Raw genomic sequence first — 23,418 nt, 5'->3', positions numbered from 1 at the left:
ACATGTATTATTAGTAATCTGATCATTTTTGCACACTTTCGTGTATTTGAACTTTAATCCCCAAGAGTTCAAAGTTCACTTTCCCACAATGCATCACTGTTGTCATTCTTGGCGCCATATTGAAAATCCAGAGGTTCCGTCTTACTGACTTCGTGTTGGTGTGTTACGCCGAAGGGCGGTTATACAGGCTGTATATAGATACAGATACAGAAGTTCAAGGTGAGTCAGCGCTTTGGTTTTGTGAGTTTAGGTAACAAGGCTCGTCATTGTGTCTGCTGAAACACCGAAAGGGAATAACATAAACTGCCTGCCCCGGGGTTCGAGCTCTGGATCCGGATCATAACCTCACGCACTCTAACCACTGGGCTAAAAGGTCGCGAATCCATAGGCTGAGCAGTTGGTGTGGTGCTATCACTGCTGCATGTAGTGTGGTGCTATCACTGCTGCATGATTGATAGTCCCTGTTACACTGCGAAAACTAAGTGTTGACAATAAGCAGGAAGATTGTCGAGCAGAAGAAACTAGAGTGCCACGGTCATCAACATGTTGCATAAGTTATTAGCAGACGCAACATTCCTCTGGTGTTTCCACCGTCCCTTGGGAAATCTTGTTCATCATCAGCTTGAAGTTCATATGTACGGATTGTCTGAAATAGTTCCCGGCCTGTTCGTCATCGCCAAGGTTCCTCCAGGCGTGGCACAATTTTGCAAGAGACTCGACGATGTCAGGATGTGCGGTGTTTTCACCGTGGATACTCTGCCTCATCTGTAGTGCTTGTTCATGATAGCTGACGGCCTTTCTGTGGTCACCAAGCTTCCCCCAGGCGACACCCAAGTTGTAGGGTGAAACTGCAGTGACAGAATGTGGAGTGCCCTCACCATGGATACTCCGCCCCATCTGTAGAGACTGCTCAAAATAGCTGACAGCACGTCTATGATCACCAAGCTCATTACTGCAGGCAATACCCAGGTTGTTTAGATGCTGATCAATGTCAGAATGTGGGGCGTTCCCACCATAGGTACTCCGCATCATCTGTAGTGACTTTTTAAAATAGCTGGTAGCCTTTCTGTGGTCACCAAGGTTGCTCCAGGCGCCACCCAAGTTGAGAAGTGACCCGGCGATTTCATGATGAGCGGTGTCCTCACCATGGATTCCCCGCCTCATCTGTAATGCCTGTTCATGGTAGCTGACGGCCCTTCTGTGATCGCCAATGTCATTCCAGGAGATGCCCAAGTTGTGAAGTGACTTGGCGATGTCAGTATGTGCGTTGTCCTCACCATGGATTTCCCGCCTCATCTGTAGTGCCTGTTCAAGATAGCTGACGGTCTTACCTGGATCACCAACGATACTCAAGGCGATACCCAAGTTGTCGAGTGAGTCGGCAATGTCAGGATGTGCGGTGTTCTCACCGTGGATACTGCAGTACATCTGTAGTGCCTGTTTATGATAGCTGATGGCCTTTTTGTGTTCACCAAGTTTCAACCAGTTGGTACCCAAATTGTAAAGTGTCGCGGCTATGTCAGTATGTGCGGTGCCCTCACTATAGACGCTCAGCCACATCTTCAGTGACTGCTCGCTATAGCTGACGGCCTTTCTGTGATCACCAAGGCCACTCCAGGCGACACCCAAGTTGTAAAGTGAGTAGGCGATGTCCTGTTGTGCGGTGGTCTCACCATGGATACTCCGCCTCATTTGTAGTTTCATCTGTAGAGACTGTTCATGATAGCTGATGGCCTTTCTGTAATCACCAAGGTCACTCCAGGTGACACCTAAGTTGTTAAGTGAGTTGGCGACGTCTAGATGTGCAGTGTTCTCACCATGTATTCTCCGGTACATCTGCAGTTCCTGTTCATGATAGCTGACGGCCTTTCTGTGATCACCAAGCTTCCCCCAGGCGTGACCCAACTTTGAAAGAGTCTTGGCGATGTCAGGATGTGCAGTGTTCTTACCATAAATACTCCGCCTCATCTGCAGTAATTGTTCATGATAGCTGATGGCCTTCCTGTGATCACCGAGGCTACTACAGGCGGCACCCAAAATGTCGAGTGTCTTGGCGATGTCAGGATGTGCGGTGCCCTTTCCATAGACGCTCAGCCACATCTTTAGTGACTGCTCGCTATAGCTGACGGCCTTTCTGTGATCACCAAGGTTCCTCCAGGCGTGACCCAAGTTATGAAGTGACTGGGCAATGACAGGATGTGCAGTGTCCTCACCATAGATAGTCCGCCTCATCAGTAATGACTGTTCATGGTAGCTGACGGCCTTTCGGTGATCACCAAGGCAACTCCAGGCGACACCCAAGTTGTTAAGTGAGTCGGCGATGTCAGGATGTGCGGTGCCCTTTCCATAGACGCTCAACCACATCTTTAGTGACTGCTCGCTATAGCTGACGGCCTTTCTGTGATCACCAAGTTCACTCCAGGCGCCACCCAATTTTTTAATTGACTTGGCGATGTCAGGATGTGCGGTGTCCTCACCATAGATAGTCCGCCTCATCAGTAATGACTGTTCATAATAGCTGACGGCCTTCCTGTACTCGCCAAGGTCATCGAAGGCGGTACCCATGTTGCTGAGTGACCCGGCGATGTCAGGATGTGCGGTGTTCTCGCCATAGATACTCCTACTCATATGTATTGACTGCTCACTATAGCTGAGAGCTTTTCTGTGATCCCCAATGTCACTGCAGGCGGTACCCAAGTTGCAGAGTGTTCGAGCAATGTCAGGGTGTGCAGAGTCCTCACCATACATACTCCGCTTCATCTGTAGTGACTGCTCACTATAGCTGACGGCCTTTCTGTGATCCCCAATGTGACCACAGGCGGCACCCAAGTTGTGAAGTGTCGTGGCGATGAGAGGATGCTCAGTGTCCTCACCATAGATACTCCTGAACATCTGCAGTGACTGCTCATAATAGCTAATGGCCTTACTGTAATCACCGAGGTTGATCCATGAGGTACCCAAGTGGTTGAATAACTCGGCAATGTCAGGATGTGCAGTTTTCTCACCATAGATGGGCAACCTCATCTGCAGAGACTGATCAAAATAGGTAATTGCCTTTCTGTCGTCACCAAGCCTACTCCAGGCGACACCCAAACGGTCAAGTGACGTGGCAATGTCTGGATGTGCCGTGTCCTTTCCATATTCATGCCGCGCTTCTTGTAGCGCTAGTTCTCTGCATGTCTTTAATTTCTTATAATCACACAAACCGTTGTATACCTGTGCTTGTACTTCTAAACCATTGTCAAATAGAATTAAATTTTCCATTGGCTCATTCATAGCAAGGTGTGAGGTGAATATCTGTAACGGTCTGGCCGTGTTGTAGTATCTCATCAGCTGTTTCGAGTTGGAGAAGTAAAACACCTTTTTCAATGTCTCTTTAATATCTGTGTCTGTCGACATTGACGATAGGGCTGACATGTTCTCCACCTGCCCACGGTTGTTCATGTATGTCCGCAGCCTCAGTTCTGCTGAGATGCTGACCAGCACCATCAGGTGATGCGCGTTCTCACAGTTGATGATTCCGTTCTTGTGCATCTTCTGAATTGTCTCCCAGATTGTGGTCGGTTGTATGTTGTATAAAAGGGCCCAACAAGACACGGCAAGCGTTGAAAACCGGTAGATTTCTCTCTTCACATTCATTAAACTGGGAGTGATTGTCGGGACCGTAAGCATTTCTGAATTTTCGCTCAGCGCAGTGATTGCCTGGAGAGAATGAAGTGCCCCCTTCGTATCTTGCAGCAGCTCAGTCCACAAATCGGAATACTCATTAACCAATTCCTGTTCTCCTGCGATCAAACAAACATTCCCCAGTACACTAGCGAGATGGTAGCCTTTCTTCAAATGGAATGTTAGGTCGTCTGTCAGGACTTCGGTCATCCCGGTTGGTGTGTGGATAAGTCCGCAAGTTTCCCCCCTGCCCAGCGGAGTCTTGCAGGCATGCGGCATGGCTCCGTCGAACGCAAACCCACGCGGTGTTACAGAGTCGTAGAACCAGCTGTCCAGTGGGTCGTCTGAAGAGAAATCGTTGAGCGACTTAATCGCCATGGCCGGAAGAATAGTTTCTCCCAGGTTGATGACTTTGAGATGCAGGTAGTGAGTGAGATTGCGGAAATAGCCGACATTATCGTCTGTTTCCTTTTCTACCAAGATGGCGAATTCCAGATCAGAGTACGGAGTTACCAGCCCCGTGGCTTGTGAACCCAGGCCTATCATGGCGTACTTACAGGGAGGGGGACCCATTACCTCCATACACTCATCTACAAGGCCGGCTATGAACTTCCTTCGCTGGTCAACAATTGTCTCACACAATGCTTTGATTGCTTCCGCTCTCTTCTTCTCCACTTCTCTCAACATAGGGTCGTCATCATCAAGGCTGTAGGGATCTACCTGCTGTTCGATTTTTTTTATTTCTCGTTCTACGTAGCCTCGGTCTTCTTTCAACATCCGTTTGTGTTTCTCCATATCCACATCCCCAATGTTTGCAGTTTCATTGATGCTAAGCACGTGTTTAACAAATGATTGGGTTATTTCCAGGATTGCTTCTTTGACACCTTTTCTATCTCCCTCTCTTGCTCTGACCAGTGCTGCATTACTGAGTGCTGCAGCCTTGGTGAAATCTCCCCCGTCTCTTGACTGCATTCCTCTCTTCAGGTAGACATCGCTTAACTTGCACAGGGGCTCTGTCTCTTCCAAGTGTTGTGCTGTATTTGAACATGTAGCATCGGTCACAAATCACAGGTCACAAATTGTAGCAGCTTTTCTGATTGAACTGATCGTTAAACTTCTAAAGCTCATGGATATGTACAAGGTCCAAGCTATTCTCACACGTCAGCGTGCGTACGTTAACCCTGATGCTCTATAGTCTTGTTATCAGATATCCTTACCTTCTGCATGGACGGCCTTAAGAGCGGCTGCAAAGTGTTCCTCTGCCGTGTCCAGGTCCCCTGTCTGCAGGGCCCTGCAGCCCTCCTGCAGCTGTTCTTGGTATGTACTGTATAAAGGGAAGAATGAAATATATTTATAACTTCACCCTTATAACAAATCTATATTTCAAATCTATAATCAACAAGACATTTTTAAACTTGTTTTATAAGTAGTAAGTACTGAATTACTTCCAAATGCTATCTATGTAACTACCTATGTAACTATGTAACAAACCTGTCGGTGTCCTCCTGTGTTTCACGGGTTGTATGACCTACAGTCTGAGGACACGTGACCCAGGTTTCATCAGCAATGATCTCGATCCCAGGGTGTCCAGTTTCCTGTAGATTTTTCAGCAAGACGAAAGTGCGGTTGAAAGCTAGGGTTTACTTATGCAATGTTGCCTTCCTATTCAAAAGGGCGTTTTAACCTCCCAACATTTAACACTGTAGTGAACGATAGCTGCTTTCGGTTATAGATTCCCAACATTAATTCTGTATATATATTTATATATAAAGTAGACCTTAATTTCTTTTCGCACAAATGCAGCAACGGTCATGATACCTAACACAAACATTTCAAACCATACTAGATTATTTCCATTTCAGAACGGAGACATGTAAATCTCAAGTTTGCCCTCCTACCTTCTTTACTTTTCCCTTGACCTTCTCTGCGTACTTGATGCGGTGCTTCAGTATTTCTCTGCCATCTGAATCTTCACAGCGGTCCAGCGCCGCTCGGTACAGGCCAGCTGCTTTGGTGAATGCTGCCTCGTCCCTGCCAACCCTTCCCTTCTCTAGGTACAGATCTCCAAGGCTCTTCAAAGATTCCATTTCTAGACGTTTATTTCTGTCCACGATTGCTTCCACAAAGGCGTCAGTATAACCTTCCATTAAGATCATCACGTCGTTCCCTTTAACCTTGGCCTTCTTTTCAACTCCATGCAGTATTTCTGCCACATTCATTTCAAGGTCGTCTTTTGCATATTTTGAACTATATACCATTTGTGCACATTTCTCTGCATATCTGATACGATGTTGCATAACTTCTCTCTCTTCTTTATATCTAACATATTGTAAGAGTTCGTCGTACAACGCACATGCCTTGTTAAAGTTCTCTACCTTATGTTTCTTCATCTTTGCTTTTCGTAGGTACAAATCTCCAAGACTTTTTAACACCTCATTCTTCAACACCCCATCCTCAGTGCTGATGGCGTGAATCAGCTTTCTTGCGTATCCCTTCTCTACAACATCAAGGTCAGAACCGTCTCTAAAGTTCAGGTCCAACTCACGAAGTTCTTCCGCTACCGTGGACAGCGCGGTCTCTGTCTTTTCCATGCCTGTTTCTCCCAGTGTCTCAGCTTGCTTCATGGAGATCGTCTTTGGGCCCCCAGTGTCGTACAGAAGGACCATGTTCTAGAGTCCAAAAACATAATCGGTAAATGTTTATTGTGACCCTAGCAACACCAATAGGCAACTCACTGACCTAAACGACAGCACAGATCTATACAGGTAAAAGTTGGCAGTAATCTCAATGACGTAATGTATTTAATAAACCAAATAAATCAAATTTGTTGAGGCCTACAGGCCACTGGGGAAACATGCCACACTTTAACCAATAAATCAATATAAAACTGTTATAGGATTTAAAGATGCAAAAGATATTCTGCATTTCTCCATCGGTAATGGGCATTGTTAGAAATCCTCTTGGTAATAAGTTCATATAGCATGGCCGGGGTCTGTGGACTTACGAAAAGACTCTGAGCACGAAACTACGTAGAAATGTGTATGTTGAATCGCATCATCAACCATATAATGCATTTTTATGAGCTACATATACATATCTTTCACGTGCTGTTTCACTGTATTTTGTGGAAAACTCACCATAGATATGATCAGTACTAAATGTACACGTCTTTAGCCTTACATACACACGGTCACAGAGCCTCTGATACAAACTCAACACCGCGTGACGACCTTCCCTGCAAAGTTACGGATCAGTTACTGCCGATGAATACAGGCAGCTGTAACTCGAGAACGTTCTGGCTTTCAAACGACAAACAAATGCTTCGGACAGGACGGACAACCCCCACAAAGGATGTTCTTTCACAGCGAGTCAAGGGGAAAGACAAACAGTACAGATGACATCATCGCCAGCACGTCGCCGAGGAACGGTAAATAAACAGAAGACGTGAGTTTCACCTGCCAACTAGCCTCTACCAGGCCTTTCTACGGGGGCACGGATCGTAGGATTCGGCAAAAGGGGACTAATTGACCAGAAAAGTCGGTCCACTGAAAGGTCAACATTTCCCCGTCCAACTGTGCTTGCAAATGAAACCCTTATCGGGCTATGGTGGCTTCCCTGGTAAATATCCTCCCTCGTAGTTAGTCTGGTAGACACAAGTTTCGCCTGCCACTCGCAAAAGAGGAAGTTGAATTGTATCACAGTGTGAGAATATGTTAGGAGGCGTTAACTGAGAAGCAGGAAAGAACTAGTATCAGATAGAGAAGGTAGCATGGGACTGCAACAACATGTTGTTTGCAGGGGAACATCTGTTCGAACTCTTAAGTCGTTTTCGTCCTACCGTTGCCTTAAGCTTAACATGAGGGCCTGCATGCCCCTTTTACGTAGAGCGTAATCGGCCGTTTTAATTTTACGTAGAGCGTTGCCGACCACTCCATAACTTGGCCAGCGTAGAGCGTAGGGAGGCTTTTCTGAATTTAGCGTAGAGCGTAGGGAGGCTTTCTGAATTTAGCGTATTACGTAGCTGACCCTCCGAATTTAGCGTAGAGCGTTGTCGGGACCCCCCATGCATGCCCTCTAACATTTGGTATCAATGTTCTTTCATGGCACACTGTACAACCTTCCCAGGTATCAATGGTCTTTCATGGCTGGACACTGTATGATAACCCGCAAACTCGACAACAGTCGTACTCACCTGTCCAGTCTTGTCAGGTCTAGGGTGGTTATGGTTCGTCTTTGGGACCAATTGATGACAAATAGAGGCCTTGTTCGTGTAGAAACTCACCCAGAAGGCTGGAGGTGAAACTCACGCTCGCGACAGCACCAGCCGAACCCGGAAGTCTCCAGGTGTGGCCTCACCTTTTGTATCGCGCGGGGGCGTCTGGGAAGGGGGATTCACATTTTTCGCTTAGAATACACACATCAAAGCTAAGGGACTTTTCTGCCTAATATCTAATATCAGTGAGATGCACGACAAATGAGAGAAAACGTTATAGTATGCTATTAGTGGACCTTTCTTCCTGCATTTTAATGCACTTTCAGCCTTAACATGGCGTCAGGGGTTTAAGTGACGCTGACGAACAGTCATGGGTGTCACTCGAAACTTCCGGAATCTCCGAATCTTATCCAGGTAGGGATTGAATTGTATTTAGATATTGTTAACTTAGTTGTCGAATCTTCCTACACGTATTGTGCCAGTGGAACTTCAAGTTTCCAACCAGTCAGGGATTTTCCCTGTCAGGGGATCCCCAGTATAACGTGACACTACTAGTATATGACGTGTGTTTGGGGTCGGAGGATTTTCTCTGTGAATGAACTGCAGTTACAGGAAACGCTAGATACACCATTCCACGCGATGATACGACTGAATATACGTCAGTGTCACAAAGCAAACATCCCTGCAATCAAACGAATAGCTAACACACTTCAATGTTCGTATTATTGTACTATAAGAGCTGGCCCTACAATGTAGTCACTGGAACATGTTAATACAACAGCAAACTAAAGTTTGGGCAGGGATGGCGATTCCGTTCTTTCACGTTTTAATCTTAAGATATCACAAACTTTTGTATCTATTTTCATCATTATACCATTGTTATTATTATGATGATTTTAAGCAGAGTTCCAAGTACAAGTTGCTCCTTCTTCTTATTATCATCATTGTAATTATCATCTCTATTATTTTTAGTATCCTTGATACCATTGATGACGTCATCCGACTCTTCTGCACCTGTTCTCGTGACGTCAGTTCCTGTCTAGTCACGGTTACTGCCTGGTACGTCCGGGGAAGCGACAGGCACGGATTTAGGAGTAGAAATGGTTCTTAACTTCCTGTTTCTGCTCCAGATTATAAGGAAAACGGCCAGGGCGAGGAGGATCCCGACTACCACTCCCAGGAAGCCACTGAGAAACACTGGCAGGGAAAATGAAGCCGGCTCTTCACAGTTCAGATCCTCAGGGTAGACAGCTAGTAACAAACTTTTTCCTTCAACACGGTGATCAGGTCCGGTACATCGGATCTGTTTTTCAAACTCTGAATAACCTGTCATCTTCTGCTTAAATGGAAGCATCCTGCAGTCACACTGCCAGGGGTTGTTGTCAATGTACAAAGTTGAGATAGAGTCCAGAATGTCATATGCCAATGGGGGAATAGTCTCCATCTGGTTGTAGGATAAATTGAGCCTCGACAATTCTGGAATATTCAGATTTGACAAGGCCTCGATGGGGAAAGTGTTGATGTTGTTGTGAGATAGGTACAAGTATTGGAGAACTGGCAAATTTGCAAATGTACCAGATGCAATGGTGCTGATTTTGTTGTACCCAAGACTAAGAGTTTGGAGCTGGGGGATGGTACTGAAGGTTCCTCCCTCTATACTGTGGATGTTGTTGTTTCCCAAGTTAAGGGTCTGTAGGTTATCAAGTCCCGCCATCATGTCAGCTCTGATTCTGGTTAACTGGTTATTGTTGAGGTTAAGATACTGAACCTGCGGCGTGGTATTGAAGGTTCCTGCCTCGATACCGTGGATGTTGTTGTTGGACAGACTAAGGCTCTTTGTGTTATCAAGTCCCACAAACGTGTCAGCATGGAGACTCCTTAACTGGTTATTTGAAAGAGACAGGCCAGGAGTTAACCCGGTTAAGTTGTAGAACGCTTTGCTGTTGATCACAGAGATCTGGTTGAAATGAAGAACTAAGTTGGTCAGGCTGCTGTACCTGGAGAGGTCGGACTGGCTTATGGTTGTGATATTGTTGTGACCCAAGTGAAGGTAAGTGATTTCTGTAGGCAGGTCCTGAGGAACGCTGCTGAGGCCTCGTCTGCTGCAGTCACAGTACCATGGACAGCTGCTGCTGCAGGCTGCGGTCGGTCCTGTTCCCCCCAAGATGATCAGCAGAAGAACCAGCATCCTCTTGATCGTGTTGGACATTTTGTCGGCTGTACAGTAGAAAGTAGACGCAGACGTATAGTATATATATCACATAGCTTATCCTGCTTTTTCATTTGGTTAGCCAACTATTACAAACAGACGAGCCTGGAGGCAGAGCTCCATCTTCACTGCTACCTTAACCCCCAACGACCCGGAGGTCAAGGTGACTAGCTAGGTAGGTAGGTAGCCAACTATGTCTGATCCATCTGTTAAAATTCAAGGTCATCTAACGTTATATAACCCGAGTTATTTAGTTTGTTGCACGGTCGTATAAGGAATCGCAGACACGATGCTTTAACTATACTTCTTCCATATTCACGGTCTGTTGCTTCCGGCAGACACTGCTGGGGTTTCCAGTTTCCCGTTGCTGCTCTTCGGTTCAGCTTTGTAGGAACCAGGCACAGTGCCAAGTCTGAGTCCTAAGGAATTATCCAGACTGGGGCACAGAACTGGGGCGTTAAACTATACCACAATGGCGCGTTTATCGTGCTCCTAACTTATATTCTTTTATCTCACATATTGCCTGTTGGCAGGACAAAACAAACTTCGTCCTTCCAAAATGACTGTTTTGGTTCATAGATAAGACATTGTCCTCATATGGCCAACAGCGTTCGTTCTCACTATCAAGACTGAGGCATGACGTTCTTGCTGTAAGGTGCATGTTCAGCCGTACCCACCTGTTCAGTCTGGCCAGGTCTCTGTTGTCCTCGGTGTTATGCTCCTGGAAGTGAGCTTCTAGATCTTTAATGTGGAAGGTAGAAGGGTAACATGGAGGGTGCACAGTGTTTAGCGTCCGTGTCCAAAGAGGAAGTCTATACGTTTGGAGTTACTTCTTATGCCTGAGCCACTTAATATGCAGATGGCCTAAACTACTACACAGGTGTAGAGGGGTGTTGGTCTGGCTATGTTACTTATAATACAACACTCGGTACTGCTTAGAGCGGAGAAAAGCGGCCTTCTTTTAGTGAAAACTTCACTCTCAAACTGGACGGGAGACTAACGGCCCAAACTCGTGACTGGCACCAGGGAAAGAGGAAGCCCCATGACCTTTTGTACTGTGTGGCGGCTCGGAAGGGGCTTTTTGCCCGGCTAGGCACATTTGACTCGACTTAGGGTGTGAACTTGAAAGTAAAAAGAAAAATCCTAAGTGACGTAGAATTATTGCTTTTTCTTGCTGCCACCGAGAGACTTGTACATTTGTGTTTGGTATCCGGGGCAGTGTAGAGGGACACTCAGCAGGGTGCTTTTTAGGAAAACATAGACCAATTAAGTTATACAAATAGATGTTGTGCACTGTCGTTCAGGAGGGCACAAACAATTGTCGATAAACAGCACTCAATCTGGTTATCTTGCAGTGTAGGAAACACATCAGTTCACACAACCACTCAAGTGAATTTATTTGGAAGCCTGAAACAAACATAACACAAATGTAGATTCTCTTCCTTGCATTGGAGGTACTAAATCTGTTGTCAGAGCTCCTGCTTTCGTCGTTGAGCAAACGTCTCAAAACACTAATAAACTGAGACCTGCAAATTCTAACAAACATGTTAATAAACTTAAACTCCGACTTGTAAATTCTAACACACAACCATAAATAAATTCTACCATGCAGTGTACAATGTGGATCAAGTGGATCTATTTCAAAGCCTCACACAAGCATCACAATTGTACAAACACAGTTCCACTTTTCTCTCAAAAAATGCCCCATGCGTAGCCTGTAACCAGCCGCAGTCATGGCTGCAGTCTCAATGGGGATCACACAAACATATACAATTATATTCCTCTCTCTCAGAAAATTGTATTTTTCCAGTCAGTAGACTTCATGATGATCATAAAGAAAACTTTCCCGTCGTTGAGCATTCCATTCTATTTCATTTCTATTCTATTCTATTCTATTCTATTCTATTCTATTCTATTCTATTCTATAGGTGCTCCTATTTTGATGGGTACGTCTGCTGATGAAGAAAGTGGTTCCACAGTTATTCAAGATACTTTGGAGCATGATCATCACCATGTGAGGCTGATTGAACGCTCTAGTAACCCGTTATAGTCCCGCTCCCTGTATGGGGGATGGGGCGATGAGGAGGGCGCACCAGCTTATAACCAAGTTCAAGGCCTGGTGTGTTACGCCGAAGGGCGGGCATACCGACTATATAGATACAGATACAGAAGGCCGTAGGGATCCGGATCGTGACCTATGATTGGTTGTGAGCTTCCTGATCCACCAGGTAGGTCATCAGATTCTTCTGCGAGTAACGCAATGGTTCTCAGTAGCGGCGGAGTCTTTGCTGTTGTAAACAACAGTCGAGTCTGGTACAGAGGAAGGACTTGTTTTCCTCCTGCGATGGCACTAGATGGAAGTGAACACGGTTAATGTGAAGAGAGTTCCGACGGTAGAGCCTAGAAACGCGCTGAGGAAGACTGACTGGAAGAACGAACCGGAAGATCGGCCTGCATTGCTGTCACCTGGCGTGCTCGAGTTGAAGGAGACTGTTGCTTCCTCTTCACAGATCATATCTTCAGGATTTACTTCATCTAGCAACCGTTTTCCTGTAAGGTTAGCAGGACTACCAGGTCCAGCACATCTAATTTCATTCTCAAACAGATGAGACCCGTTCATTCTTTGCTTAAAGGGAAGCATCCTGCAGTCGCACTGCCAGGGGTTGTTGTCAATATTCACGGTTGAGACTGAGGCCAGTATGCCGTATGCCGTGGGGGGTAGCGTCTCCATTTGGTTATCAAACAATCTCAGGTATGACAGCCGTGAACTGTTTAGATTCGATAAGAGGTCAGAAGGGAAGGTGTCGATGCGGTTGTGATACAGGTAGAGTCTTAGGAGTTGGGACAGATTTACAAAAGCGCCAGCTGCGATGGTGCTGATCTGGTTATAATTCAGGTACAAGAATCGGAGCCTGGGCATATTTACAAATGTGCCAGCTGCAATGGCGCTGATCCTGTTGTTCTGAATTTCAAGACTTCGGATCTGCGGGGTGGTACTGAATGTTCCTGCCTCGATACTGTGGAAGTTGTTGTTATGCAGGTAAAGGTACTGTAGGTTATCAAGTCCCACAAACATGTCGGTCTGGAGGCTGGTTAAGTGGTTATACCCTAGGTCCAGGGTAGTCAACCTGGTTAAGCTATAGAACGCTCCGCTGTTGATTATGGAGATCTGGTTGAATGGGAGATATAATGTTTTCAGGCTGCTGTACCTGGAGAAGTCGGACTGGCTTAAGGTTGTGATGGCGTTACCATCCAAGTTAACATGGGTGATGCCTGTAGGCAGGTCCTGAGGAACATTGCTGAGATTTCTGCTGTTACAGTAACATTCTGATGAACAGCTGCTGCTGCAGGCTGCAGTCGGTCTCGTTCCCCCCGAGATGATCAGCAGAAGAACCAGCATCCTCTTCATCGTGTTGGACATTTTGTCTGCACAATAGAAAGTATATATAACATAGTTTATAGACACTTTCCATCCGTTTTCTAGCACCTTCTTTAATAGAAACTTCTATTGCTTAGCCAACTATGTTTGATCAATCTGTCAAAAGTCAAGGTCATCCAACGATATATTAACTATTTTACTTAAATGGAATCAGAAATTATTATTGTTTATTTCGGGCACGACGGCCCATATTGACAGACAGACACATACACATAAATGATACATCTAAAAAAGTGTTCACAGTGGGCGATGGCGAACTAGCTGACAGTAACATCGCCAAAAAGGGCTCGACGGAAATGCCTCCGAGCGGAGTAGTACCTTAATAATGAGGTTCTCTGACCCGAGGAGCTGAGATACAAACGAGTGCATCAGTTTTCGACGCTTGGCGTCAAATGTATCGACTCGCATATTTACGAAAAGCTCACTATTACTGGTGTATCTCGGGAGCGACAATAGAATTTTAAAACAATCGTGAAAGTCAAGGTCATCCAACGATATATTAACTATTTTACTTAAATGGAATCAGAAATACGTGCCTGTGGCTGTACAGGATGCCAGTAACATTTCAGCGGGAGAGACAAGACCTTTGTTTTCTTTTAAAAAACAGATGTGTGAAAATGTCTTGTTTTTCTAAAGCATACTCCAACATTGCTGGCTAGAACATCTCAACTCCTGTGGATAGGTAACAAGCTGACAACGAGTTATTAACGAGACACTGCAGCAATACGTGTGCTACAAGATAAAGGGTCATCGAAAGGTTGAGCGGCAATGGGTCACGTACAGCTAGTGCAGCAGTAACCATGCACGCTGGTACTGTGCTATTTCGACTGCATATAACGCAAATATAGACGCTAAGAGTAAGCCAACAACACAAGTAAAATACAGTAGCCGCCTCAAGGTGATAAAGACCCCTTGTCTACAACCAAGTGACAGTTATCCAGCTGGTCCAACTCAGGGGGAGGGGGGGGGGGGGGTCTGTGTAACACTTCCTTGGGGGCTAAATTACAAACAAATAAGCTGCTGTATACTAGTCTAGGCATGTTCCAAAGCAGACAAGACTTCTTCTGTACGATGATAACTAAATCTTCGGCAACTTGAAGGGGAAAAAATGACAGTCATTTTAGTCTGTCAACTTCCCCCCACAGCCATGCTCTCACATGGCCCCTCAACTCTGTTTTGATGCCATACTCTGGCCCGCCCTCTGGCAACATCTGTTTTTTCGCCTACAGCCAGACCGACAGTTACGTATCGCTGTTCGCCACGCCAACCACGTTATCTGCTTGCATAACCTCAGAAATTCACAAAAGTAAACAAATGTCTAGATCAGTTTATTTCTACTTTACTTGTAGATTTCTGGTCAATACGCTATATGCTATACTAAGTGAGTGTAGTTTGGATGCATTCCACTAGAGTTCGCAGCTGCATATGTGATATGGGGATATGCATGGGGGGATCTGAGTAGCCTGATGTGGTAGGCAGGCCAGGTAGACAGGCCAGCTAGCCAGGCCAGGTAGACAGCCCAGCCTTTTCCGCAAACCCTCAACTTTGCCGACTCTGTTGGAACCAGGCACAGCGCCAAGTCTAAGTCATAACGAATTATCCAGACTGGGGCACAGAACTGGGGTTTTCAACTATACCGCATCCCGATCAATCGCGCGTTTATCGGGCCCGTAACTTACATGCTTTCACCTCACACACATTATCTGTAATGCTAGGGTCGCATTTCCAAACCGGGGCCCGGCCGGGTAGCTTGCGGGAACGAAAATACGATATAAAAGACAAAAAAACACACAAAATGTAGAAAATATTAATCCTTACCTTCAATTCGGATTAATCTTTATATTCATTTTTTACTTTTGTTTTCTCAAACGGCCCGGTTGGACCCCGGCTTGGAAATGTGACCATAGCATTAGCAGGGGGAAACCAAACTTCGCCCTTCGGAAATGACTCATATCGCCAACAGCGTTCGATCTAACACTATCAAGACTGACGTATGACACTCTTGATGCATGGATTTAGGTTCACGTTCAGCCGTACCCACCTGTTCAGTCTTGCCAGGTCTCTGTTGCCCTCGGTACTTCTTAGAGTGGAGAATAGCGGCCTTCTTTGAGTTAAACTTCACTCTCAAACTGGAGGTGAAACTAACGGCCCCAACTCGTGACTGGCATCAGTAAATGGGGAGGTCCCCTGACCTTCTGTACTGTGTGGGGCGCCTTGGAAGCGTCAGGGGGTTTTCTGCTCGGCTTGACACAGTTGACCTGACTTGGGTTGGCGTGGTGGTTCAAGTCAGCAGCAGGCATTAGCGACACAGCCGTGAAGTTTGTATCTAAGCCAAAGTCTCAAACTGGAGGGTAAACTAACGGCCCTAGCTCGCGAGGCACCAGGGAAAGAGGAAGCCCCATGACCGTTTGTACTGTGTGGGGGCGTCTTGGAAGGGAAGGGGGGCGGGGGGATCGCCCAGCTTGGAACATTTGACTCGACTTGGGGTTTAAGTTAAGTTAAAATCCTTCCACACCATACGGTGTATAGGGCGGTGCCCATCTCCGATTCATAGCCCTGGGCCACGCTGTGGTGCAATCACTGCAGCAGGGGGCCAGTCCACTGGCAGTGGAGTGTGTTTAACTTCCATACTGTTTCATAAGTATGTACCATTTTTATAATGTCTTTGGTATGAGTCAATGCGCCTCTTGTCCAGAGGTGTCCTACCCGGGAGACGAACTCGGGCCTTCTGGTCCATATAATTTGAACCATATGTGGTAATCTTAAAAAGATACAGATCTTAAAAAGTATATCCTAGAAAGTGCTTCGGCTCGAAGATCTTGAGAATAGTCTTCCTATATTCATCAGCCTACATGAATTTATGCAGTTGATATAGAATTAAGATAAAGTTGGAATGGCGGTTCAAGACATGCTCATGCGATAACGACACAGGCATGGGGTTTATGCTACTTAAAACGTATCGCTGATAAATGACGTATGTCTCCTGGAGCATTGTTTGCGGTTGCCATGGAAACTTGCGTTGCATCAGCGCCTCCCGGCGTCTCATGTTAAAAGTAAAGTTAAGTTGCCAAGGGTTAAAACTGGTGGCAACAGATTTAAGGAAAAACAAGCGGCAGGCTAGTTTGTATTAAAATTTAGTTTAACTTCAACACAGTTTCATTTGTGGAAATCTGGGAACCATGTGATAAAATTGTGCATTACCGTGTAGGCTGTCGCTAATAAAATGATTTGACAAGCTTACAGTAACATACAGTGCAGAATTTGCTATTTGCTAAAGTAAGAATAGGCAAAACAAACACATCACACAGCACAAACACACATGTTCCAAATAGGAAAGACGTTTTTATGACCAATAAAAAATCAAGGTGTCCTTCAATTTTTCAAGGAGTCGATTGTCAGAAATTATCAACCATCTTAGAGCAAAGCCTACGAGTGAACAATAGTTAGAATACAAGTTCATTTTCATATGTAATTTGTACATATATTGCTACTTAGAAGTATGTAGCTGTTAGCAATGCAAAGTATATTATTTATCATAACCTGCATATTGTACTTTATGTATACTACTAGCTTTTATATTTATTCCTACAAATGATACCAGAATTGATCACATTTGTGATGTAGGACGCTGCAGTCTTCAATTTTCTAGTTGAACAGCAATCTTGTCTTTAGTACTAGTCTAAGAGTAGAGTTTTGCTACCTTTGTAAGTACAAACATTCCTCCCTAGAATAATCTTTCCTTTTCTTGTATCTTAAATAATAAAAGTTAAAGATAAAACTCCACTGACTTGTTGTGAAATTGTATCTCACACCTACCCAATATTTACATGCATTACTAGTAATCTGATCATTTTTACACATTTTCGTGTATTTGAACTTTGATCCCCAAGAGTTCAAAGTTTGCTCTCCCACAATGCATCATTGTTGTCATTCACGGCGCCATATTGAAAATCCAGGCGTTCCGTCTTACTGACTTCGTGTTACGCCGGAGGGCGGTTATACAGGCCGTATATAGATACAGATACAGAAGTTCAAGGTGGGTCAGCGCTTTGGTTTTGTGAGTTTAGGTAACAAGGCTCGTCATTGAGTTTGCGAAAACTAAGTGTTGACAATAAGCAGGATGATTCTCGGGCAGAAGAAACTAGCTATAGAGTGCCACGGTCATCAACATGTTCCATAAGTTATTAGCAGACGCAACATTCCTCTGGTGTTTCCACCGTCCCTTGGGAAATCTTGTTCATCATCAGGTTGAAGTTCATATTTGCGAGTTGTCTGAAATAGTTCCCGGCCTGTTCGTCATCGCCAAGGCTCCTCCAGGCGTGCCACAATTTTTCAAGAGACTCGGCGATGTCAGGATGTGCGGTGTTTTCATCGTGGATACTCCGGTACATCTGTAGTGCCTGTTCATGATAGCTGATGGCCTTTCTGTGATCACCAAGCTTCCACCAGGTGACACCCAAGTTGTTAAGTGAAACTGCAGTGATAGAATGTGCTATTTCCTCACCATGGATACTCCGCCACATCTGTAAAGACTGCTCAAAATAGCTGACAGCACCTCTATGATCACCAAGCTCATGACTGCAGGCAATACCCAGGTTGATTAGATGCTGATCAATGTCAGAATGTGGGGCGTTCCCACCATAGGTACTCCGCATCATCTGTAGTGACTGTTTAAAATAGCTGGCGGCCTTTCTGTGATCACCAAGGTTGCTCCAGGCGCGACCCAAGTTGTGAAGTGACACGGCGATTTCAGAATGAGCGGTGTCTTCACCATGGATTTCCCACCTCATCTGTAGTGACTGTTCATGGTAGCTGACGGCCTTCCTGTGATCGCCAATGTCATTCCATACCCTGCTTCATCTTTAATGACTGTTCATAATAGTTGGCGGCCTTTCCGTGATCACCGACCTCTCTCCAGCTGGCACCAAGTGTGTCAAGTAGCTCGACAATGTCTGGATGTGCCGTGCTTTCTCCACGAAGACTACGCATCATTTTTAGCCTCTGTTCATAACAGCTGATGGCCTTTTTGTGATCACCCAGGTTACTCCAGGTGATACCCAAGTTCTTAAGTGCATCGGCAATGATAGGATGTGCGCCGGTTTCGCCATGGATAGTCCGCAACATCGATAGACCCTGTTCATAACAGCTGACGGCCTCTCTGTCATCACCAAGTAAACTCCAAGTGGCACCCAAGTTGATGAGTGATGCAGCAATCTGAGGGTGCGCAGTGTTCTCACCATAGATAATTCGCCGCATCTGTAATGCCTGTTCATGGTAGTACACGGCATTTCTGTAAACTTTTAGGGCCAGCCAGGCGTTGCCCAAGTTGTTGAGTGATGCGGCAATCTGGGTGTGTGCGGTGTTCTCACCATGGATAATTTGCCACATCTGTAGTGCCTGCTCTTGGTAGCTCACGGCCTTTCTGTGATCACCAAAGTCACCGCAGACGCTACCCAAGTCGTTAAGTGATTTGGCAATGTAAGGATGTGCCGTAGTCTCACCGTGAATCGTACGATTCATCTCTAATGACTGTTCAAAATAGTTGGCGGCCTTCCTGTGTTCACCAAGCTTCCTCAAAGTTGCACCAAGTGTTTGAAGTAGACTGGCAATGTCTGGATGTGCCGTGCTTTCTCCACGAAGACTACGCATCATTTTTAGCCTCTGTTCATAACAGCTGATGGCCTTTTTGTGATCACCAAGGTTACTCCAGGCGTTACCCAAGTTCTGAAGTGCATCGGCAATGATAGGATGTGCGCCGGTTTCACCATAGATAGTCCGCAACATCGATAGACCCTGTTCATAACAGCTGACGGCCTCTCTGTCATCACCAAGTAAACTCCAAGTGGCACCCAAGTTGATGAGTGACATAACAATCTGAGGGTGCACAGTGTTCTCACCATGGATAATTTGCCACATCTGTAATGCCTGTTCATGGTAGTACACGGCATTTCTGTAAACTTTTAGGGTCAGCCAGGCGTTGCCCAAGTTGTTGAGTGATGCGGCAATCTGGGTGTGTGCGGTGTTCTCACCATGGATAATTTGCCACATCTGTAGTGCCTGCTCTTGGTAGCTCACGGCCTTTCTGTGATCACCAAGATTCAACCAGGCGGTCCCCAAGTACGAAAGGGACGAAGCGATCTCAGGACGTGCGGTGTCCTCACCATAGATATCCTGCTGCATCATTATTGCATTTTCATGGTAGCTGATCGCCTTTCTGTTATCACCAAGATTCGACCAGGAGGTACCCAACATGTGAAGTAAGTTTCCAACATCGGGGTATCCGGCGGTTTCACCAAGGATACGTCTTTGCTGCAGTGACTGTTCATAGTAGCTGATGGCTTTTCTGTAATCATTGGCGTCAATCCAGATATTACCCAAGTTATAAAGTAGCCGGGCAATGACTGGATGTGCAGTGTTCTCTCCATGGAAACACCGTCTCATCTGCAGCGACTGCTCATGATAGCTAACAGCCCTTTTGTAGTCATCAAGGTTCCAACAGGCAACACCCAAGAATTCAAGTGGCTTTGCAATGTCAGGATGTGCGGTGTTTTCACCGTGGATAGTCCGCCTTATCTGTAGCAACTCTTTGAAATATTTTACAACCATTCTGTAGTCACCAAGACTCATCCAGGCGCTACCCAAGAACAAGAGTGTCAGGGCGATGTCAGGATGTGCAGTGTTCACACCATGGACATTCCTTTCAATCTGAAGTGCCTTATCATAGTATCTGACGGCCTGTTTGTGATCACCAAGGTTACTCCAGGCGGTACCCAAATTGTTAAGCGACTTGGCAAGGTCAGGATGTGCAGTGTCCTCACCATAGATACTCCGGCTCATCTGTAGTGACTGTTCATGGTAGCTGATGGCCTTTCTGTGATTACCAAGCTTCCCCCAGGCGTTACCCAAGTTGGTAAGTGATGCGGCTATATGAGGATGTACTGTGGTCTCATTATAGATGGCCTGCCATATCTTTAAAGACTGTTCAAAATAGCTGACTGCCTTTCTGAAGTCACCAATGTCACTACAGGATACACCCAAGTTGTTGAGTGACATGGCAATGCCGGGGTGTGAACTGTCCTCACCGTAGAGACTTAGCCACACCTGTAGAGACTGCTCGTGAAAGCTAATGGCCTTTTTGTGGTCACCGAGGTCACTCCAGACGGCACCCAAGCCTTCAAGTGACGTGGCTATGTGAGGATGCACAGTGCTCACGCCATAGACACTTTGTTTCATCTTAAGTGACTCTTCGATACACTTGCAGGCCTCTTTGTGCTTATGAAGGTCTCTTAAGGCGGCACCCAAGTTGTTAAGTGAGTAGCTTGTATTAAGATTCGCAGTGTTCTCACCATATATGGTCCGCCTCATCTTCAGTGCATATTCATGATAACAGACGGCCTGCCTGTAATTCCTGAGGTCCCTATAGACCTTACCCAAGTTGTCAAGTGACGCAGCAATGTCAGCAGGTGGTCCTGTGCTCCACAGTATCTGTAGTGCCTCTTCATAATACCTTGCCGCCTTCTTGGTATCACTAAGTCCCAGCCAAGCATTACCCAAGTCGTTGAGTGATGTAGCAATGTCATGATGTGCAGCATCCTTACCATAGATACCTCGCCTCATTTGTAGAGACTGCTCATGATAGCTAACGGCCTTTTTGTAATCACCCAGTTCTCTACAGGCAATACCCAATTTGTTCAGTGATTGGGCAATAAGTGGCCTGGTAATGTCAGGGCGTGCTGAGTTTGCACCATATTTCGACTGATCACTCTGTAGTGTCATTTCTGCAAATGTCATAGATTTCTTGTAATCACACAAACTTTTGTACACATCTGCTTGTAGTCTTGGAGAATTGTCAAAGAGAAGTGACGGCCATTTTGGTGATTGACCCTCAGCAAGTTGGGAGATAAAGTACTTTAGCGGTATTGCTGTGTTGTAGTATCTCATCAGCTGTTTTGGATTTGATAAGTAAAACACTTTCTGTAATTTCTCATCAATATTCGAATTCCCATCTATAGGCATTGACGATAAGGCTGACATGTTCTCCACCTGCCCACGGTTGTTCATGTACGTCCGCAGCCTCAGTTCTGCTGAGATGCTGACCAGCACCATCAGGTGATGCGCGTTCTCACTGTTAATGACTCCGTTCTTGTGCATCTTCTGAATAGTCTCCCAAATTGTAGTCGGTTGTATGTTACGAAGTAGTGCCCAACCGGACACTGCAAGGCTAGAAAATCGGTAAATTTCTTTCTTGACATTCAGAAGCGTGGCAGCCGGATTCTGACTTCTAAACATTTGCTCATTGTCACTCAACAAGGTTTCAGCTATGAGGCGAGAAACTTTCCTGTCGTCTTCCTGAAGTTGCTGATTACACCGAGACAAATATTCATCTACTACTTCCTGTTCTCCAGTAATCAAGGAAATGTTCTGTAAGATACACGCGAGATGGTAGCCTTCCTTTAGGTGTAGCATAAGATCGTCTCTAAGAACTTTAGCCATGCTACCTGGGGTTCGGATAAGTTCAGCAGTTTCCCCCCTGCCCAGTGGAGTCTTGCAGGCATGCGGCATGGCTCCGTCGAACGAAAACCCGCGCGGTGTGACACAGTCGTAGAACCAGCTGTCCAGTGGCTCTTTTGACTGAAAATCATTCAGAGACTTAATCGCCATGGCCGGGAGAATGGTTTCTCCCAGGTTGATGACTTTGAGATGCAGATAGTGAGTGAGGCTGCGGAAATAGCCGACATTATCGTCTATTTCCTTCTCTACCAAAATGGCGAATTCCAGATCAGAGTACGGAGTTACCAATCCTGTGGCTTGTGAACCCAGGCCTATCATGGCGTACTTACAGGGAGGGGGACCCATTACCTCCATACACTCATCTACAAGGCCGGCTATGAACGTTCTTCGCTGCTCAACAATTATCTGAAACAATGCTTTGATCGCTTCCGCTCTCTCCCTCTCCACTTCTCTTATCTTTGGGTCGTCATCATCAAGGCTGTAAGGATCTACCTGCTGTTCGATTCTTTTAATCTCTTTTTGAACATGATCTCGATGTGCCTTTAATATCAATTTGTGTTTCACTACGTCACCTACTTTTATTGTTCGGTCGCTATTCAACACGAGCTCAACATATGATCGGGTTATTTCTAGGATTGTTTGTTTGATACCTTCCCTATCTTCTGCCCTTGCTCTGACCAGTGCTGCATTACAGAGTGCTGCAGCCTTGGTGAAATTTCCCCCGTCTTTTGACCGCATTCCTCTCGTTAGGTAGACTTCGCTCAGCTTGTAGAGGGGCTCTACCTCTTCCCTGTGTTGCCCTGCATTCGGATCTGTAAAAATAAGGCTAACGTTCTCAGCTTTTTTTGTTGTTACTTTGATATAGGTACACTGGGCATCTGCTAAGCGCACTCACACTGGTTGCGGGAAATTCTCAATTGTTCTCATTATGATATTGCTGATCTTATCCTGGGTGAGTATAGTAGTAGTAGTAGTAGTATGATAATAGTAGCAGCAGCATTTGTAGCAAAAGACCAGTTTATTCAGTAGTGTTATGATTTAGGCAAATGGTATACGCAAACCGAGCGCATTACATTTGCATAGCTCAAATTGTTTTGTTGCACAGACCATGAAATATTCTAAGATGCTCACTTTCCCTGTGAACGGCCTTGAGCGCAGCTGCGAAGTGTTTCTCTGCCGTGTCCAGGTCCCCTGTCTGCAGGGCCCTGCAGCCCTCCTGCAGCTGTTCTTGATAGGTGCTGTAAGAGAGAATTGTCGTGTACAGGACAAAACGTACTACACTTGACACCGAAAATTGTGAATTCATTGCGCGAGCTGTAATCTATAATAGAATTTGTATTTCATTTAGTATTGTGGGTTGTTATTCACTGTGTCTGACAG

General features: G+C 45.6%; 4 protein-coding genes across 4 annotated transcripts; all 4 read right to left on the bottom strand.

The window, feature by feature from the left end:
* Window positions 1-44: 44 nt before the first annotated feature.
* On the bottom strand, window positions 45-6,331 carry LOC136421567 (uncharacterized). Its single transcript, XM_066408986.1, has 4 exons — window positions 5,565-6,331; window positions 5,158-5,261; window positions 4,884-4,990; window positions 45-4,700 (listed from the first exon to the last, which is right to left on the bottom strand). The coding sequence occupies exons 1-4, from the start codon at window positions 6,288-6,290 to the stop codon at window positions 559-561; spliced, it is 5,079 nt and encodes a 1,692-aa protein (XP_066265083.1). The 5' UTR covers window positions 6,291-6,331; the 3' UTR covers window positions 45-558.
* Window positions 6,332-8,166: 1,835 nt separating this feature from the next.
* Window positions 8,167-11,065, bottom strand: LOC136421571 (leucine-rich repeat-containing protein 70-like). Its single transcript, XM_066408995.1, has 2 exons — window positions 10,766-11,065; window positions 8,167-10,096 (listed from the first exon to the last, which is right to left on the bottom strand). Exon 2 carries the CDS (start codon window positions 10,086-10,088, stop codon window positions 8,919-8,921), a length of 1,170 nt encoding a protein of 389 aa, XP_066265092.1. The 5' UTR covers window positions 10,089-10,096; window positions 10,766-11,065; the 3' UTR covers window positions 8,167-8,918.
* A 1,102-nt stretch (window positions 11,066-12,167) lies between these two features.
* LOC136421573 (carboxypeptidase N subunit 2-like) lies at window positions 12,168-15,751 on the bottom strand. Its single transcript, XM_066408996.1, has 2 exons — window positions 15,569-15,751; window positions 12,168-13,514 (listed from the first exon to the last, which is right to left on the bottom strand). Exon 2 carries the CDS (start codon window positions 13,507-13,509, stop codon window positions 12,439-12,441), a length of 1,071 nt encoding a protein of 356 aa, XP_066265093.1. The 5' UTR covers window positions 13,510-13,514; window positions 15,569-15,751; the 3' UTR covers window positions 12,168-12,438.
* A 1,092-nt stretch (window positions 15,752-16,843) lies between these two features.
* On the bottom strand, window positions 16,844-23,344 carry LOC136421531 (tetratricopeptide repeat protein 28-like). The gene is made up of 2 exons (XM_066408858.1): window positions 23,170-23,344; window positions 16,844-22,850 (listed from the first exon to the last, which is right to left on the bottom strand). The coding sequence occupies exons 1-2, from the start codon at window positions 23,342-23,344 to the stop codon at window positions 18,367-18,369; spliced, it is 4,659 nt and encodes a 1,552-aa protein (XP_066264955.1). The 3' UTR covers window positions 16,844-18,366.
* Window positions 23,345-23,418: the final 74 nt, after the last annotated feature.

This window comes from Branchiostoma lanceolatum, chromosome 16 (assembly GCF_035083965.1).
Source record: "Branchiostoma lanceolatum isolate klBraLanc5 chromosome 16, klBraLanc5.hap2, whole genome shotgun sequence".
Lineage (NCBI taxonomy): Eukaryota > Metazoa > Chordata > Leptocardii > Amphioxiformes > Branchiostomatidae > Branchiostoma > Branchiostoma lanceolatum.
This window is presented reverse-complemented; position numbering and strand designations above follow the sequence as displayed.

What these genes read in the sequence shown, in the direction of transcription:
- LOC136421567 (XM_066408986.1), bottom strand. Translation starts at nt 6,290, where the DNA reads ATGAAGCAAGCTGAGACACTGGGAGAAACAGGCATGGAAAAGACAGAG. An exon ending in ACACAGGAGGACACCGACAG is followed by an intron (nt 4,991 to 5,157) that starts GTTTGTTACATA and finishes CCCTTTATACAG; the next exon opens with TACATACCAAGAACAGCTGC. An exon ending in TAAGGCCGTCCATGCAGAAG is followed by an intron (nt 4,701 to 4,883) that starts GTAAGGATATCT and finishes GTTCAAATACAG; the next exon opens with CACAACACTTGGAAGAGACA.
- LOC136421571 (XM_066408995.1), bottom strand. Translation starts at nt 10,088, where the DNA reads ATGTCCAACACGATCAAGAGGATGCTGGTTCTTCTGCTGATCATCTTG.
- LOC136421573 (XM_066408996.1), bottom strand. Translation starts at nt 13,509, where the DNA reads ATGTCCAACACGATGAAGAGGATGCTGGTTCTTCTGCTGATCATCTCG.
- LOC136421531 (XM_066408858.1), bottom strand. Translation starts at nt 23,344, where the DNA reads ATGAATTCACAATTTTCGGTGTCAAGTGTAGTACGTTTTGTCCTGTAC. An exon ending in CAAGGCCGTTCACAGGGAAA is followed by an intron (nt 22,851 to 23,169) that starts GTGAGCATCTTA and finishes TTATTTTTACAG; the next exon opens with ATCCGAATGCAGGGCAACAC.